General features: G+C 48.7%; 1 protein-coding gene across 2 annotated transcripts in view; it reads left to right on the forward strand.

Moving 5' to 3' along the window:
* LOC306926405 (sex comb on midleg-like protein 2) overlaps positions 1-17,500 on the forward strand; it is a 74,669-nt gene that overhangs the window by 30,716 nt on the left and 26,453 nt on the right. For both annotated transcript variants that reach the window (XM_079505672.1, XM_079505673.1), the window contains exon 7: positions 14,961-15,298. In XM_079505672.1, coding sequence (XP_079361798.1) covers positions 14,961-15,298 — 338 coding nt within the window. The remainder of the gene's footprint in view (positions 1-14,960; positions 15,299-17,500) is intronic.

The raw sequence follows: 17,500 nt of genomic DNA on the forward strand, positions 1-17,500 counted from the left end.
AAGTGTGATCTCTCTGTCAGACTGTGAGCTTGATAGGCATCCTACCTGTGAGGGTGTTTGATAGCTTGATAGGCAGCCTACCTGTGAGGGTGTTTGATAGCTTGATAGGCAGCCTACCTGTGAGGGTGTTTGATAGCTTGATAGGCAGCCTACCTGTGAGGGTGTTTGATAGCTTGATAGGCAGCCTACCTGTGAGGTAGGCTCCTCTCCTCTCCTCTCCTCTCCGACGTGGCATAGTTTATATTTTATGGAACCATACATCAAAGTTCCTGCTCCGCAGCAGCAGCCCCTCCGTACCAAATCGCCGTGCAAAATGTGAAACCAAAAGAGGAGGAGGGAGTTATTCAAAGCGATGATGGTGGTGCGCCTCCTCCCCTCCCTCCCTCCCTCCCTCCTCGGATCGAGTGGGTGGGTTTCTTTGGGTGGGTGGGGGACCTCCTCGTCCCTTTCTGTCCGGCCCCTCCCCCCCAGCCCCAGATACGCACAACTAGTGGGCAGACCCTGGAACCCCCCCCCCCCCAGCCACCACCACCTCATAGCACAGGGTCACCAGGTCATGAGGAAATGAAATCCCATATGCCTCCCTAATTTGCCGCGGGGGGGGGGGGGGGGGGGGGGGGTACTGCCCCACTCCCCTTCATTCATAAGACCGTATGCTCTCCGTGGGTCTCCTGTGAGAGGCACAACAATGGAAGCCCACCAAGGCTAACCCGTTTTCAGACCTGGGGCTGGGGGAATGAGCACCAGGCAGCGGGCTGGGGGGACTGAGCACCAGGCAGCAGGCTGGGGGACTGAGCACCAGGCAGCAGGCTGGGGGACTGAGCACCAGGCAGCAGGCTGGGGGACTGAGCACCAGGCTGGGGGAATGAGCACCAGGCAGGCTGGGGGACTGAGCACCAGGCAGCAGGCTGGGGGACTGAGCACCAGGCAGCAGGCTGGGGGACTGAGCACCAGGCAGCAGGCTGGAGGACTGAGCACCAGGCAGCAGGCTGGGGGTATGAGCACCAGGCAGCAGGCTGGGGGTATGAGCACCAGGCTGGGGGATGAGCACCAGGCACCAGGCTGGGGGTATGAGCACCAGGCTGGGGGACTGAGCACCAGGCTGGGGGACTGAGCACCAGGCACCAGGCTGGGGGTATGAGCACCAGGCACCAGGCTGGGGGTATGAGCACCAGGCTGGGGGACTGAGCACCAGGCACCAGGCTGGGGGTATGAGCACCAGGCACCAGGCTGGGGGTATGAGCACCAGGCTGGGGGACTGAGCACCAGTTGGGGGTATGAGCACCAGGCTGGGGGACTGAGCACCAGGCTGGGGGACTGAGCACCAGGCTGGGGGACTGAGCACCAGTTGGGGGTATGAGCACCAGGCTGGGGGACTGAGCACCAGGCTGGGGGACTGAGCACCAGGCTGGGGGACTGAGCACCAGTTGGGGGTATGAGCACCAGGCTGGGGGACTGAGCACCAGGCAGCCACCCAGACACACACACACACACACACTATTAACCCATTTAGACCTGAGACCGATTCTGAGTCAGTGGTGCTCAATATTTCATGTCAAGGACCCCAAAAATGATATGTAATTAAATTGGCCACTGACCCCCATCTGAAAATGTTGCTCCAGGAACCCCCCCAGAAAAAAAGATTTGAGTTAAAACGTTCGCTGTTTGCGCGACATTTTCACGATTTTTCAAAAATAGCAGATCTACAAGCTCGTAGCGCGGCACTCGGTGCCGCGCTACGAGCTTGTAGATCTGCTATTTTTCAATAGCTAAAGCATAACATAATGCTAGAAACACCAAAAGGGGTTCCCGTTTAGAATGGGTTAAATGTATGTGGCGGGGACGGTTTGTCTCGCTTTTATACAGGGACCCCGTTTTTATGGGCCATCCTTTCCTCGTGCTTGATTTTAAGTGCAGTTTCACAGTTAGTTTCATGGTTTAGGGGTTGTAAATATATTTTCGAATAAATATTCCTATTCAAGGCTTCACAATTTATGTTTTGTTTTCTGCGATTCCTGCTGATTTAGTACGAGCTAAAGAGAAGTGTTGCTGTAGGTAGTAAGTGTTGCTGTAGGTAGTAAGTGTTGCTGTAGGGTAGTAAGTGTTGCTGTAGGGTAGTAAGTGTTGCTGTAGGTAGTAAGTGTTGCTGTAGGTAGTAAGTGTTGCTGTAGGGTAGTAAGTGTTGCTGTAGGTAGTAAGTGTTGCTGTAGGTAGTAAGTGTTGCTGTAGGTAGTAAGTGTTGCTGTAGGGTAGTAAGTGTTGCTGTAGGTAGTAAGTGTTGCTGTAGGTAGTAAGTGTTGCTGTAGGTAGTAAGTGTTGCTGTAGGTAGTAAGTGTTGCTGTAGGGTAGTAAGTGTTGCAGTAAGTGTACACATTTGTAGATGTCAAGAATGAATATAGTATCTTCTGAATGAATATAGTATCTTCTGAATGAATATAGTATCTTCTGAATGAATATAGTACCTTCTGAATGAATATAGTACCTTCTGAATGAATATAGTATCTTCTGAATGAATATAGTACCTTCTGAATGAATATAGTATCTTCTGAATGAATATAGTACCTTCTGAATGAATATAGTACCTTCTGAATGAATATAGTATCTTCTGAATGAATATAGTACCTTCTGAATGAATATAGTACCTTCTGAATGAATATAGTACCTTCTGAATGAATATAGTACCTTCTGAATGAATATAGTATCTTCTGAATGAATATAGTATCTTCTGAATGAATATAGTATCTTCTGAATGAATATAGTATCTTCTGAATGAATATAGTGTCTTCTGAATGAATATAGTACCTTCTGAATGAATATAGTATCTTCTGAATGAATATAGTATCTTCTGAATGAATGAATATAGTATCTTCTGAATGAATATAGTATCTTCTGAATGAATATAGTATCTTCTGAATGAATATAGTATCTTCTGAATGAATATAGTACCTTCTGAATGAATATAGTATCTTCTGAATGAATATAGTATCTTCTGAATGAATATAGTGTCTTCTGAATGAATATAGTGTCTTCTGAATGAATATAGTATCTTCTGAATGAATATAGTGTCTTCTGAATGAATATAGTACCTTCTGAATGAATATAGTATCTTCTGAATGAATATAGTACCTTCTGAATGAATATAGTATCTTCTGAATGAATATAGTATCTTCTGAATGAATATAGTACCTTCTGAATGAATATAGTATCTTCTGAATGAATATAGTACCTTCTGAATGAATATAGTACCTTCTGAATGAATATAGTATCTTCTGAATGAATATAGTGTCTTCTGAATGAATATAGTACCTTCTGAATGAATATAGTATCTTCTGAATGAATATAGTGTCTTCTGAATGAATATAGTACCTTCTGAATGAATATAGTATCTTCTGAATGAATATAGTATCTTCTGAATGAATGAATATAGTATCTTCTGAATGAATATAGTATCTTCTGAATGAATATAGTATCTTCTGAATGAATATAGTATCTTCTGAATGAATATAGTATCTTCTGAATGAATATAGTACCTTCTGAATGAATATAGTATCTTCTGAATGAATATAGTGTCTTCTGAATGAATATAGTGTCTTCTGAATGAATATAGTATCTTCTGAATGAATATAGTACCTTCTGAATGAATATAGTACCTTCTGAATGAATATAGTATCTTCTGAATGAATATAGTGTCTTCTGAATGAATATAGTGTCTTCTGAATGAATATAGTATCTTCTGAATGAATATAGTATCTTCTGAATGAATATAGTACCTTCTGAATGAATATAGTATCTTCTGAATGAATATAGTACCTTCTGAATGAATATAGTACCTTCTGAATGAATATAGTACCTTCTGAATGAATATAGTACCTTCTGAATGAATATAGTGTCTTCTGAATGAATATAGTGTCTTCTGAATGAATATAGTATCTTCTGAATGAATATAGTATCTTCTGAATGAATATAGTATGAATATAGTACCTTCTGAATGAATATAGTACCTTCTGAATGAATATAGTATCTTCTGAATGAATATAGTATCTTCTGAATGAATATAGTACCTTCTGAATGAATATAGTATCTTCTGAATGAATATAGTATCTTCTGAATGAATATAGTGTCTTCTGAATTAATATAGTACCTTCTGAATGAATATAGTATCTTCTGAATGAATATAGTGTCTTCTGAATGAATATAGTACCTTCTGAATGAATATAGTATCTTCTGAATGAATATAGTGTCTTCTGAATGAATATAGTACCTTCTGAATGAATATAGTATCTTCTGAATGAATATAGTGTCTTCTGAATGAATATAGTACCTTCTGAATGAATATAGTACCTTCTGAATGAATATAGTACCTTCTGAATGAATATAGTATCTTCTGAATGAATATAGTACCTTCTGAAGGAATATAGTATCTTCTGAATGAATATAGTATCTTCTGAATGAATATAGTACCTTCTGAATGAATATAGTATCTTCTGAATGAATATAGTACCTTCTGAATGAATATAGTATCTTCTGAATGAATATAGTATCTTCTGAATGAATGAATATAGTATCTTCTGAATGAATATAGTATCTTCTGAATGAATATAGTATCTTCTGAATGAATATAGTATCTTCTGAATGAATATAGTATCTTCTGAATGAATATAGTATCTTCTGAATGAATATAGTATCTTCTGAATGAATATAGTACCTTCTGAATGAATATAGTACCTTCTGAATGAATATAGTATCTTCTGAATGAATGAATATAGTATCTTCTGAATGAATATAGTATCTTCTGAATGAATATAGTATCTTCTGAATGAATATAGTGTCTTCTGAATGAATATAGTATCTTCTGAATGAATATAGTACCTTCTGAATGAATATAGTACCTTCTGAATGAATATAGTATGAATATAGTATCTTCTGAATGAATATAGTATCTTCTGAATGAATATAGTGTCTTCTGAATGAATATAGTGTCTTCTGAATGAATATAGTATCTTCTGAATGAATATAGTATCTTCTGAATGAATATAGTATCTTCTGAATGAATATAGTACCTTCTGAATGAATATAGTATCTTCTGAATGAATATAGTACCTTCTGAATGAATATAGTGTCTTCTGAATGAATATAGTACCTTCTGAATGAATATAGTATCTTCTGAATGAATATAGTGTCTTCTGAATGAATATAGTACCTTCTGAATGAATATAGTGTCTTCTGAATGAATATAGTGTCTTCTGAATGAATATAGTACCTTCTGAATGAATATAGTATCTTCTGAATGAATATAGTATCTTCTGAATGAATATAGTACCTTCTGAATGAATATAGTATCTTCTGAATGAATATAGTACCTTCTGAATGAATATAGTGTCTTCTGAATGAATATAGTACCTTCTGAATGAATATAGTATCTTCTGAATGAATATAGTGTCTTCTGAATGAATATAGTACCTTCTGAATGAATATAGTATCTTCTGAATGAATATAGTGTCTTCTGAATGAATATAGTATCTTCTGAATGAATATAGTACCTTCTAGATAGATAGATAGATCTTTATTTGTCATTGCAACAAGTACAACGAAATTAAAAGTGCCAACCAATCAGTGCATCATAAACTGGCTATAACAAAAACTATAAAGCTAATACAACAAAAACACACATAACCGTACTTCATGTTATTGCACAGATCCCTATTTCACGACATATATTGCACAGTACACCCTTAGTTGCAGCTGTTATTGCACAAAACCCTGATTGTACTTAACGAACCGGCACAAAAAAAACATGTAATATGTAACAGATCATTTCTTAGCAGCATTTAGTGTGGCTACCGCTGTGGGATAGAAACTGTTGCTGAGTCTGTTGGTCCCTGACTTGAGCACTCTGTACCGTCTACCTGACGGCAACAGTTCACTCTGTACCGTCTACCTGACGGCAACAGTTCAAACAGTGAGTGACCGGGGTGAGAACTGTCCTTTATAATGTTCTGTGTTTTTTTGAGACAGCGGGATCTGTGTAGGTCCTCCAATGTGGGAAGAGGGCAGCCAATGATCGTTTGAGCCGTGTTAATGACCCTCTGGAGCTTTTTCCTCTGAGCTACTGTACAGCTGGTGTACCACACGCATATACAGTACGTTAGAATGCTCTCTATGGCACACCGATAAAAGGACACCAGCAGTCTCTGTGTGATGTTATTCCCCCTGAGCACCCTCAGGAAGTAAAGTCTCTGCTGGGCCTTCTTCAGCAGCTCAGAGGTGTTCGCATTCCAGGTCAAGCCCTCCTCTATGTGGACTCCCAGAAAGCGGAAAGAGGACACCCTCTCCACACAGTCCCCATTTATGATCAATGGTGGAATGTCCGTTTTCTTTCTCCTGTAGTCGATGACAAGTTCCTGGGTCTTGGATGTGTTCAAGAGCAGGTTGTTTACTCTGCACCAGTCAGTCAACTGCACCACCTCATCCCTGTAGGCGGACTCATCCCCCTTGGAGATGAGCCCTACTACTGTGGTGTCATCTGCAAACTTCACCATGGTGTTGCTGCGGTGGGCGGGGGTGCATTTGTGTGTGTAGAGGGTGTAGAGCAGCGGGCTCAGTACACAGCCCTGTGGGGAGCCGGTACTGAGGCTGAGGGACGTGGATGTGTGATCGCCCACTCTAACCCTCTGGCTGCGACCAGACAAGAAGCTCTTAATCCACATGCAGGTGTTGTGTGGAAAACCCAGTTCCCCCAGTATGTCCACCAGTCTGTGGGGGAGGATAGTGTTGAATGCAGAGCTAAAATCCACAAAGAGCATCCGCACATAGCTCCCCGGCTGCTCCAGGTGGGACAGTGCAGCATGGAGGGCTGTGGCTACGGCGTCCTCTGTGGATCTATTTGCCCTGTAAGCGAACTGGTGGGGGTCAAAGCCACGGGGCAGGAGTGATGTGATGTGACCCCGGACCAGCTTCTCAAAGCACTTCATCACCACTGGTGTGAGTGCGACTGGTCGGTAGTCGTTAAGACTGGAGATGTGACGTTTCTTGGGCAGGGGGACTATGGTGGAGGATTTTAGACAGAGTGGGACAGTGGACTGGGCGAGGGACTGGTTGAAAATCCTGGTGAAGACCCCAGCCAGCTGGTCCGCGCAGTCCTTCAGTACACGTCCAGTGACGCCGTCAGGACCTGCAGCCTTCCTCGGGTTGATGGCCCGCAGCGTGCGCCTCACCTCATGCTCCTCAACTGTGAAGGTGAAGCTGCTGTGGACCGTGGGGTGTGACGTTGCTGCCTCCGGTGGCTCTGCCTCGAAGCGGGCAAAGAAGGTGTTTAGCTCCTCTGCCAACGAGACGTCACCTTCGACAGCTCCGACGGTAGTCCTGTAGTTGGTGAGATGCTGGACTCCCTGCCACACCTGCCTGCTGTTGTTGCTGTCCAGATGGTCCTCGATCCTCCTCCTGTAGTCAGCCTTGGCCTTTCTGATGCCTCTCTTCAGGTTAGTACGGGCTGTGTTGTAGTGAGCCCTACCCTCAGACCTGAAAGCGGTGTTCCTCTCCTTTAGCAGCCGCTGGACCTCCCGGGTCATCCAGGGCTTCTGGTTGGGGTAGACCCGGATGCGTTTGTCCACTGTGACATTGTCTGTACAGTTCTTGATGTAGCACAGAACACTGTCTGTGAACACATCCAGGTCCTGGTGTTCAAAAATGTCCCAGTTGGTCCTGTCAAAGCAGTCCTGCAGCTGCTCAGAGGCATCCTCAGGCCAAGTTTTAACAGTTTTTGTGGTGGTGGGAGCAGTTTTCCTGAGGGGGGCATATGCCAGTATTAAAAGCAGGGACATATGGTCAGACTTGCCCAGGTGCGGTAGTTGTTTTGCCCTGTAGCCAAGTTTGATGTTAGAGTAGACCTTGTCCAGAGTGTTAGCTCCTCTCGTAGCGCATTTAACATGCTGGTGGAATTTGGGGAGTGCTGCTTTCAAATCCGCATGGTTAAAATCCCCTGCTATGATATGCACCGCGTCAGGATATCTACTCAACTGTCTGCTAATGCTCCCATGTAAATGCCCGATAGCAACGTTAGCATTAGCATCCGGAGGAATGTAAACAGCAGTCGTCATGACAACGGTAAACTCTCTAGGAAGATAGAAGGGTCTGCATTTGACAGTCACATACTCCAGGTTCGGGCAGCAGTGACTGTCTACAGTCACTGTATTTGTACACCAGTTGTTATTTATGTACATACAGAGACCCCCTCCTTTGCTCTTACCTGAGTTCTCAGTCCTGTCATGACGTTGTGCGGTGTAGCCTGTCAGCTCGATAGCAGAGTCCGATATGAATGGGTGAAGCCAAGTCTCCGTGACCAACAGAATACAGCAGTCCTTCACGGTTCTATTAGCTGAAGTCTGTAGCCTCAGTTCATCCATCTTATTAGCGAGGGATCTGGCGTTAGTGAGAAATATGCTGGGAAGCGGTGGTTTGAGCGGCTGCCTCCGTAGCCTGGCTAGCGCACCAGCCCTGCAGCCTCGCTTCTGCTTCCTCTCGCCGCGCCGCCTTCGCCTCCTCCCGGCGGGGATGGTGTACCATAGGGAGCCGGGGCTCCTTGCGATGTCCGCAGGAGTATTGTGTAAGCGGTGAAACTCGGCTGTAACATTCCGCTTGTGGCAAACTCCTATCCTAAGGAGATCCTGCCGGCTATAGGTGGTGTATGCTTCACAAAAAGTACACAGGACAAACAACAACAAGTACACAAAAAGCCATACAAAGCACCGATGGGGAGAGCACTGAGCCGCAGCAACTGTGTGCGCCGCCATCATGCACTCATCCAACCTTCTGAATGAATATAGTACCTTCTGAATGAATATAGTATCTTCTGAATGAATATAGTGTCTTCTGAATGAATATAGTACCTTCTGAATGAATATAGTATCTTCTGAATGAATATAGTATCTTCTGAATGAATATAGTATGAATATAGTACCTTCTGAATGAATATAGTATCTTCTGAATGAATATAGTGTCTTCTGAATGAATATAGTACCTTCTGAATGAATATAGTACCTTCTGAATGAATATAGTATCTTCTGAATGAATATAGTATCTTCTGAGTGAATATAGTACCTTCTGAATGAATATAGTACCTTCTGAATGAATATAGTATCTTCTGAATGAATATAGTATCTTCTGAATGAATATAGTACCTTCTGAATGAATATAGTATCTTCTGAATGAATATAGTACCTTCTGAATGAATATAGTACCTTCTGAATGAATATAGTATCTTCTGAATGAATATAGTATCTTCTGAATGAATATAGTACCTTCTGAATGAATATAGTACCTTCTGAATGAATATAGTACCTTCTGAATGAATATAGTACCTTCTGAAGGAATATAGTATCTTCTGAATGAATATAGTACCTTCTGAATGAATATAGTATCTTCTGAATGAATATAGTACCTTCTGAATGAATATAGTATCTTCTGAATGAATATAGTAGGCCATAGCTACTGTCAGCCCAAATGTGCTGACATCATCACATTTGTGTTGAGCCTAAGGAGTGTTTTTTGTGCAAAACGAATGCTTGGAATGGATTCAGCATCATGAAAACCCCCTAGTTTGACATGTCACATGCTACATAAAGCATGATGAAATTTAGATTGTTTTTCCTTATAGGTTGTTAATGGTATGGTCACATTTTCATAATTGGCATAATAACCGAGTGCCGCGCTACGAGCTTGTAGGTCCGTGAAAATGTGGCGCAAATCTTTGAATATATATATTCTTTCAGAGTGAATGTTTTCTCAAATCTTTGCTTCTGGGAGGAGGGTCCCTGGAACAACATATTTTCAGATGGGGGTCAGCGGCCAAATACATATAATTCTGGGGGTCCTTGACATGAAATAGTTTGAGAACCACTGACATAGAAACAGTCAGGATTTCGAAGCCTTTCGATTTCTTAAGACTGGGCCTGGTGTCTAAATGGGTTTTAATCCATGGAGATGTCAGATGAGCTCAGTGTTCACTTCCACTCACCCAGGAGGACCACCCAGGAGGACCACCCAGGAGGACCACCCAGGAGGACCACAGGGTCCTGGAAAACACTTCCACTCACCCAGGAGGACCACCCAGGAGGACCACCCAGGAGGACCACCCAGGAGGACCACCCAGGAGGACCACAGGGTCCTGGAAAACACTTCCACTCACCCAGGAGGACCACCCAGGAGGACCACCCAGGAGGACCACCCAGGAGGACCACCCAGGAGGACCACAGGGTCCTGGAAAACACTTCCACTCACCCAGGAGGACCACCCAGGAGGACCACCCAGGAGGACCACCCAGGAGGACCACCCAGGAGGACCACCCAGGAGGACCACAGGGTCCTGGAAAACACTTCCACTCACCCAGGAGGACCACCCAGGAGGACCACCCAGGAGGACCACAGGGTCCTGGAAAACACTTCCACTCACCCAGGAGGACCACAGGGTCCTGGAAAACACTTCTACTCACCCAGGAGGACCACAGGGTCCTGGAAAACACTTCCACTCACCCAGGAGGACCACAGGGTCCTGGAAAACACTTCCACTCACCCAGGAGGACCACAGGGTCCTGGAAAACACTTCCACTCACCCAGGAGGACCACCCAGGAGGACCACCCAGGAGGACCACAGGGTCCTGGAAAACACTTCCACTCACCCAGGAGGACCACAGGGTCCTGGAAAACACTTCCACTCACCCAGGAGGACCACAGGGTCCTGGAAAACACTTCCACTCACCCAGGAGGACCACAGGGTCCTGGAAAACACTTCCACTCACCCAGGAGGACCACAGGGTCCTGGAAAACACTTCCACTCACCCAGGAGGACCACAGGGTCCTGGAAAACACTTCCACTCACCCAGGAGGACCACAGGGTCCTGGAAAACACTTCTACTCACCCAGGAGGACCACAGGGTCCTACAAAACACTTCCACTCACCCAGGAGGACCACATGGTCCTGGAAAAGCCCTACAAAACACTTCTACTCACCCAGGAGGACCACATGGTCCTGGAAAAGCCTTACAAAACACTTCTACTCACCCAGGAGGACCACAGGGTCCTACAAAACACTTCTACTCACCCAGGAGGACCACAGGGTCCTGGAAAAGCCCTACAAAACACTTCCACTCACCCAGGAGGACCACAGGGTCCTGGAAAAGCCCTACAAAACACTTCCACTCACCCAGGAGGACCACAGGGTCCTGGAAAAGCCCTACAAAACACTTCCACTCACCCAGGAGGACCACAGGGTCCTGGAAAAGCCCTACAAAACACTTCCACTCACCCAGGAGGACCACAGGGTCCTGGAAAAGCCCTACAAAACACTTCCACTCACCCAGGAGGACCACAGGGTCCTGGAAAAGCCCTACAAAACACTTCCACTCACCCAGGAGGACCACAGGGTCCTGGAAAAGCCCTACAAAACACTTCCACTCACCCAGGAGGACCACAGGGTCCTGGAAAAGCCCTACAAAACACTTCCACTCACCCAGGAGGACCACAGGGTCCTGGAAAAGCCCTACAAAACACTTCCACTCACCCAGGAGGACCACAGGGTCCTGGAAAAGCCCTACAAAACACTTCCACTCACCCAGGAGGACCACAGGTTCCTGGAAAAGCCCTACAAAACACTTCCACTCACCCAGGAGGACCACAGGGTCCTGGAAAAGCCCTACAAAACACTTCCACTCACCCAGGAGGACCACAGGGTCCTGGAAAAGCCCTACAAAACACTTCCACTCACCCAGGAGGACCACAGGGTCCTGGAAAAGCCCTACAAAACACTTCCACTCACCCAGGAGGACCACAGGGTCCTGGAAAAGCCCTACAAAACACTTCCACTCACCCAGGAGGACCACAGGGTCCTGGAAAAGCCCTACAAAACACTTCCACTCACCCAGGAGGACCACAGGGTCCTGGAAAAGCCCTACAAAACACTTCCACTCACCCAGGAGGACCACAGGGTCCTGGAAAAGCCCTACAAAACACTTCCACTCACCCATGAGGACCACAGGGTCCTGGAAAAGCCCTACAAAACACTTCCACTCACCCAGGAGGACCACAGGGTCCTGGAAAAGCCCTACAAAACACTTCCACTCACCCAGGAGGACCACAGGGTCCTACAAAACACTTCCACTCACCCAGGAGGACCACAGGGTCCTGGAAAAGCCCTACAAAACACTTCCACTCACCCAGGAGGACCACAGGGTCCTGGAAAAGCCCTACAAAACACTTCCACTCACCCAGGAGGACCACAGGGTCCTGGAAAAGCCCTACAAAACACTTCCACTCACCCAGGAGGACCACAGGGTCCTGGAAAAGCCCTACAAAACACTTCCACTCACCCAGGAGGACCACAGGGTCCTGGAAAAGCCCTACAAAACACTTCCACTCACCCAGGAGGACCACAGGGTTCTGGAAAAGCCCTACAAAACACTTCCACTCACCAAGGAGGACCCACAGGCCCTACAAAACACTTCCACTCACCAAGGAGGACCCACAGGTCCTACAAAACACTTCCACTCACCAAGGAGGACCCACAGGTCCTACAAAACACTTCCACTCACCCAGGAGGACCACAGGGTCCTGGAAAAGCCCTACAAAACACTTCCACTCACCCAGGAGGACCACAGGGTCCTGGAAAAGCCCTACAAAACACTTCCACTCACCCAGGAGGACCACAGGGTCCTGGAAAAGCCCTACAAAACACTTCCACTCACCCAGGAGGACCACAGGGTCCTGGAAAAGCCCTACAAAACACTTCCACTCACCCAGGAGGACCACAGGGTCCTGGAAAAGCCCTACAAAACACTTCCACTCACCCAGGAGGACCACAGGGTTCTGGAAAAGCCCTACAAAACACTTCCACTCACCAAGGAGGACCCACAGGCCCTACAAAACACTTCCACTCACCAAGGAGGACCCACAGGTCCTACAAAACACTTCCACTCACCAAGGAGGACCCACAAGTCCTACAAAACACTTCCACTCACCCAGGAGGACCACAGGGTCCTGGAAAAGCCCTACAAAACACTTCCACTCACCCAGGAGGACCACAGGGTCCTGGAAAAGCCCTACAAAACACTTCCACTCACCCAGGAGGACCACAGGGTCCTGGAAAAGCCCTACAAAACACTTCCACTCACCCAGGAGGACCACAGGGTCCTGGAAAAGCCCTACAAAACACTTCCACTCACCCAGGAGGACCCACAAGTCCTACAAAACACTTCCACTCACCAAGGAGGACCCACAAGTCCTACAAAACACTTCCACTCACCAAGGAGTACCTGCAGGTCCTGAAAAAGCCCTACAAAACACTTCCACTCACCAAGGAGGACCCACAGGTCCTACAAAACACTTCCACTCACCAAGGAGGACCCACAGGTCCTACAAAACACTTCCACTCACCAAGGAGGACCCACAGGTCCTACAAAACACTTCCACTCACCAAGGAGGACCCACAGGTCCTACAAAACACTTCCACTCACCAAGGAGGACCCACAGGTCCTACAAAACACTTCCACTCACCAAGGAGGACCCACAGGTCCTACAAAACACTTCCACTCACCAAGGAGGACCCACAGGTCCTACAAAACACTTCCACTCACCAAGGAGGACCCACAGGTCCTACAAAACACTTCCACTCACCAAGGAGGACCCACAGGTCCTACAAAACACTTCCACTCACCAAGGAGGACCCACAGGTCCTACAAAACACTTCCACTCACCAAGGAGTACCTGCAGGTCCTGAAAAAGCCCTACAAAACACTTCCACTCACACAGGAGGACCTGAAGGTCCTGGAAAAGCCCTACAAGCATAAACAAAAGGTCTGAGCCGCCCTCACTCCAGCGACTACCACTGCTCTCCGTGTGTAAGGCCTCTATATTCCCCCCCTAGCCCATTCTGGACGGGAACCCCTTTTGGTGTTTTAAGGATTATGTTGTACTTTTAGCTATTGAAAAATAGCAGATCTACAAGCTCATAGGTCTGCTATGAGCTCGTAGGTCTGCTATTTTTGAAAAGTTGTGAAAATGTCATGCAAATCTTAGAATGTATATTCTTTCAGAGCGAACGTTTTTAACTCAAATCTTTGCTTCTGGGAGGAGGGTCCCTGGAACAACATATTTTCAGATGGGTGTCCGCGGCCAAATACATATAATTCTGGGGGTCCTTGACATGAAATAGTTTGAGAACCACTGATATAGAAACCGTTTTTTAGGATTTCGAAGCCATTTCTTAAGAATGGGCCTGGTGTCAAAATGGGTTTTAATCCATGGAGATGTCAGATGAGCTCAGTGTTCACTTCTACTCAAAAAGCCTACAAAACAAATACAAGCATAAACAAAAGGTCTGAGCCACCCTCGCTCCAGCGACTACCACTGCTCTCTGTGTATACGGCCTCTATATTCCCCCCTAGAGTCAGCGGGGGTTCAGGAGAGGCCAGCTCTAATCCCTGTGTCAAAGCCCCCTCTTCTGTGGTCTTTGTCCCCCCCCTGACCCAGCCTGGCCGGGGGGACACTTTAGCTGGATAGATGCTTATCTGCTGCTCACGGTTAGAACGGCCCGTACGGACCGGCCTGCATGCATGCAGAGAGTACACACAAAGGACACTGTTTTGAATCTCACGTTGCACGCCATCGATGCGCACAGCGCTCGCAGACCTAATTAGTCGTCTTTTGGTCGTGTTGTTTGGGATGGGGAAGGTGGGGGCCGTCTGGCTCATACCATGAGCTATTTTGCAGTCGTGGACGTGGTGAAGTCCGTTGTTTATATGGAGACGGTATTAACCCATTCTGGGTGGGAACCCCTTTTGTTGTTAGCATTATGTTATGCTTTAGCTATTGAAAAATAGCAGATCTACAAGCTCATAGCGCGGCACCGAGTGGCTACGGTTTTGCTTGAAAGTTTAATTTTCTCTCTCTCTCTCTCTCTCTCTCTCTCTGTAGCCCCTCTGCCAAAGAACCCCCACCAGTTGGTGTCGTCGGCCGCCTCGTCGACGCCGGCCTCCTCCAAGCCCAGCCGCCGCTCCATGCAGGCCCCCTACCGGCTGCCCAACCCCCTGCCCCCTCTGCCCGTCAGGAAGGGGGTGAGGGGCCGCCGGCCCAAGAGCGAGACCATCGCCCTGCTCAAGGCCGTGGCCGAGGCTGCGGCCGCCGCTGCCCACAACAACAACAACAGCGCCAACAACAACAACAACGGCTCCGCCACCGGCGGCAGCGCGCCCGATAACACCCAGCTCACACCGCGGCCCTACAAGAAGAGAGGCCCCAAGCCGGGGAGCAAGGTAAGAACACCCAGCTCACACCGCGGCCCTACAAGAAGAGAGGCCCCAAGCCGGGGAGCAAGGTAAGAACACCCAGCTCACACCGCGGCCCTACAAGAAGAGAGGCCCCAAGCCGGGGAGCAAGGTAAGAACACCCAGCTCACACCGCGGCCCTACAAGAAGAGAGGCCCCAAGCCGGGGAGCAAGGTAAGAACACCCAGCTCACACCGCGGCCCTACAAGAAGAGAGGCCCCAAGCCGGGGAGCAAGGTAAGAACACCCAGCTCACACCGCGGCCCTACAAGAAGAGAGGCCCCAAGCCGGGGAGTAAGGTAAGAACACCCAGCTCACACCGCGGCCCTACAAGAAGAGAGGCCCCAAGCCGGGGAGCAAGGTAAGAACACCCAGCTCACACCGCGGCCCTACAAGAAGAGAGGCCCCAAGCCGGGGAGCAAGGTAAGAACACCCAGCTCACACCGCGGCCCTACAAGAAGAGAGGCCCCAAGCCGGGGAGCAAGGTAAGAACACCCAGCTCACACCGCGGCCCTACAAGAAGAGAGGCCCCAAGCCGGGGAGCAAGGTAAGAACACCCAGCTCACACCGCGGCCCTACAAGAAGAGAGGCCCCAAGCCGGGGAGCAAGGTAAGAACACCCAGCTCACACCGCGGCCCTACAAGAAGAGAGGCCCCAAGCCGGGGAGCAAGGTAAGAACACCCAGCTCACACCGCGGCCCTACAAGAAGAGAGGCCCCAAGCCGGGGAGCAAGGTAAGAACACCCAGCTCACACCGCGGCCCTACAAGAAGAGAGGCCCCAAGCCGGGGAGCAAGGTAAGAACACCCAGCTCACACCGCGGCCCTACAAGAAGAGAGGCCCCAAGCCGGGGAGTAAGGTAAGAACACCCAGCTCACACCGCGGCCCTACAAGAAGAGAGGCCCCAAGCCGGGGAGCAAGGTAAGAACACCCAGCTCACACCGCGGCCCTACAAGAAGAGAGGCCCCAAGCCGGGGAGCAAGGTAAGAACACCCAGCTCACACCGCGGCCCTACAAGAAGAGAGGCCCCAAGCCGGGGAGCAAGGTAAGAACACCCAGCTCACACCGCGGCCCTACAAGAAGAGAGGCCCCAAGCCGGGGAGCAAGGTAAGAACACCCAGCTCACACCGCGGCTCTACAAGAAGAGAGGCCCCAAGCCGGGGAGCAAGGTAAGAACACCCAGCTCACACCGCGGCCCTACAAGAAGAGAGGCCCCAAGCCGGGGAGCAAGGTAAGAACACCCAGCTCACACCGCGGCCCTACAAGAAGAGAGGCCCCAAGCCGGGGAGCAAGGTAAGAACACCCAGCTCACACCGCGGCCCTACAAGAAGAGAGGCCCCAAGCCGGGGAGCAAGGTAAGAACACCCAGCTCACACCGCGGCCCTACAAGAAGAGAGGCCCCAAGCCGGGGAGCAAGGTAAGAACACCCAGCTCACACCGCGGCCCTACAAGAAGAGAGGCCCCAAGCCGGGGAGCAAGGTAAGAACACCCAGCTCACACCGCGGCCCTACAAGAAGAGAGGCCCCAAGCCGGGGAGCAAGGTAAGAACACCCAGCTCACACCGCGGCCCTACAAGAAGAGAGGCCCCAAGCCGGGGAGCAAGGTAAGAACACCCAGCTCACACCGCGGCCCTACAAGAAGAGAGGCCCCAAGCCGGGGAGCAAGGTAAGAACACCCAGCTCACACCGCGGCCCTACAAGAAGAGAGGCCCCAAGCCGGGGAGTAAGGTAAGAACACCCAGCTCACACCGCGGCCCTACAAGAAGAGAGGCCCCAAGCCGGGGAGCAAGGTAAGAACACCCAGCTCACACCGCGGCCCTACAAGAAGAGAGGCCCCAAGCCGGGGAGCAAGGTAAGAACACCCAGCTCACACCGCGGCCCTACAAGAAGAGAGGCCCCAAGCCGGGGAGCAAGGTAAGAACACCCAGCTCACACCGCGGCCCTACAAGAAGAGAGGCCCCAAGCCGGGGAGCAAGGTAAGAACACCCAGCTCACACCGCGGCTCTACAAGAAGAGAGGCCCCAAGCCGGGGAGCAAGGTAAGAACACCCAGCTCACACCGCGGCCCTACAAGAAGAGAGGCCCCAAGCCGGGGAGCAAGGTAAGAACACCCAGCTCACACCGCGGCCCTACAAGAAGAGAGGCCCCAAGCCGGGGAGCAAGGTAAGAACACCCAGCTCACACCGCGGCCCTAC

This window comes from Electrona antarctica, assembly GCF_951216825.1.
Source record: "Electrona antarctica genome assembly, chromosome: 7".
In the NCBI taxonomy this organism is placed as follows: domain Eukaryota; kingdom Metazoa; phylum Chordata; class Actinopteri; order Myctophiformes; family Myctophidae; genus Electrona; species Electrona antarctica.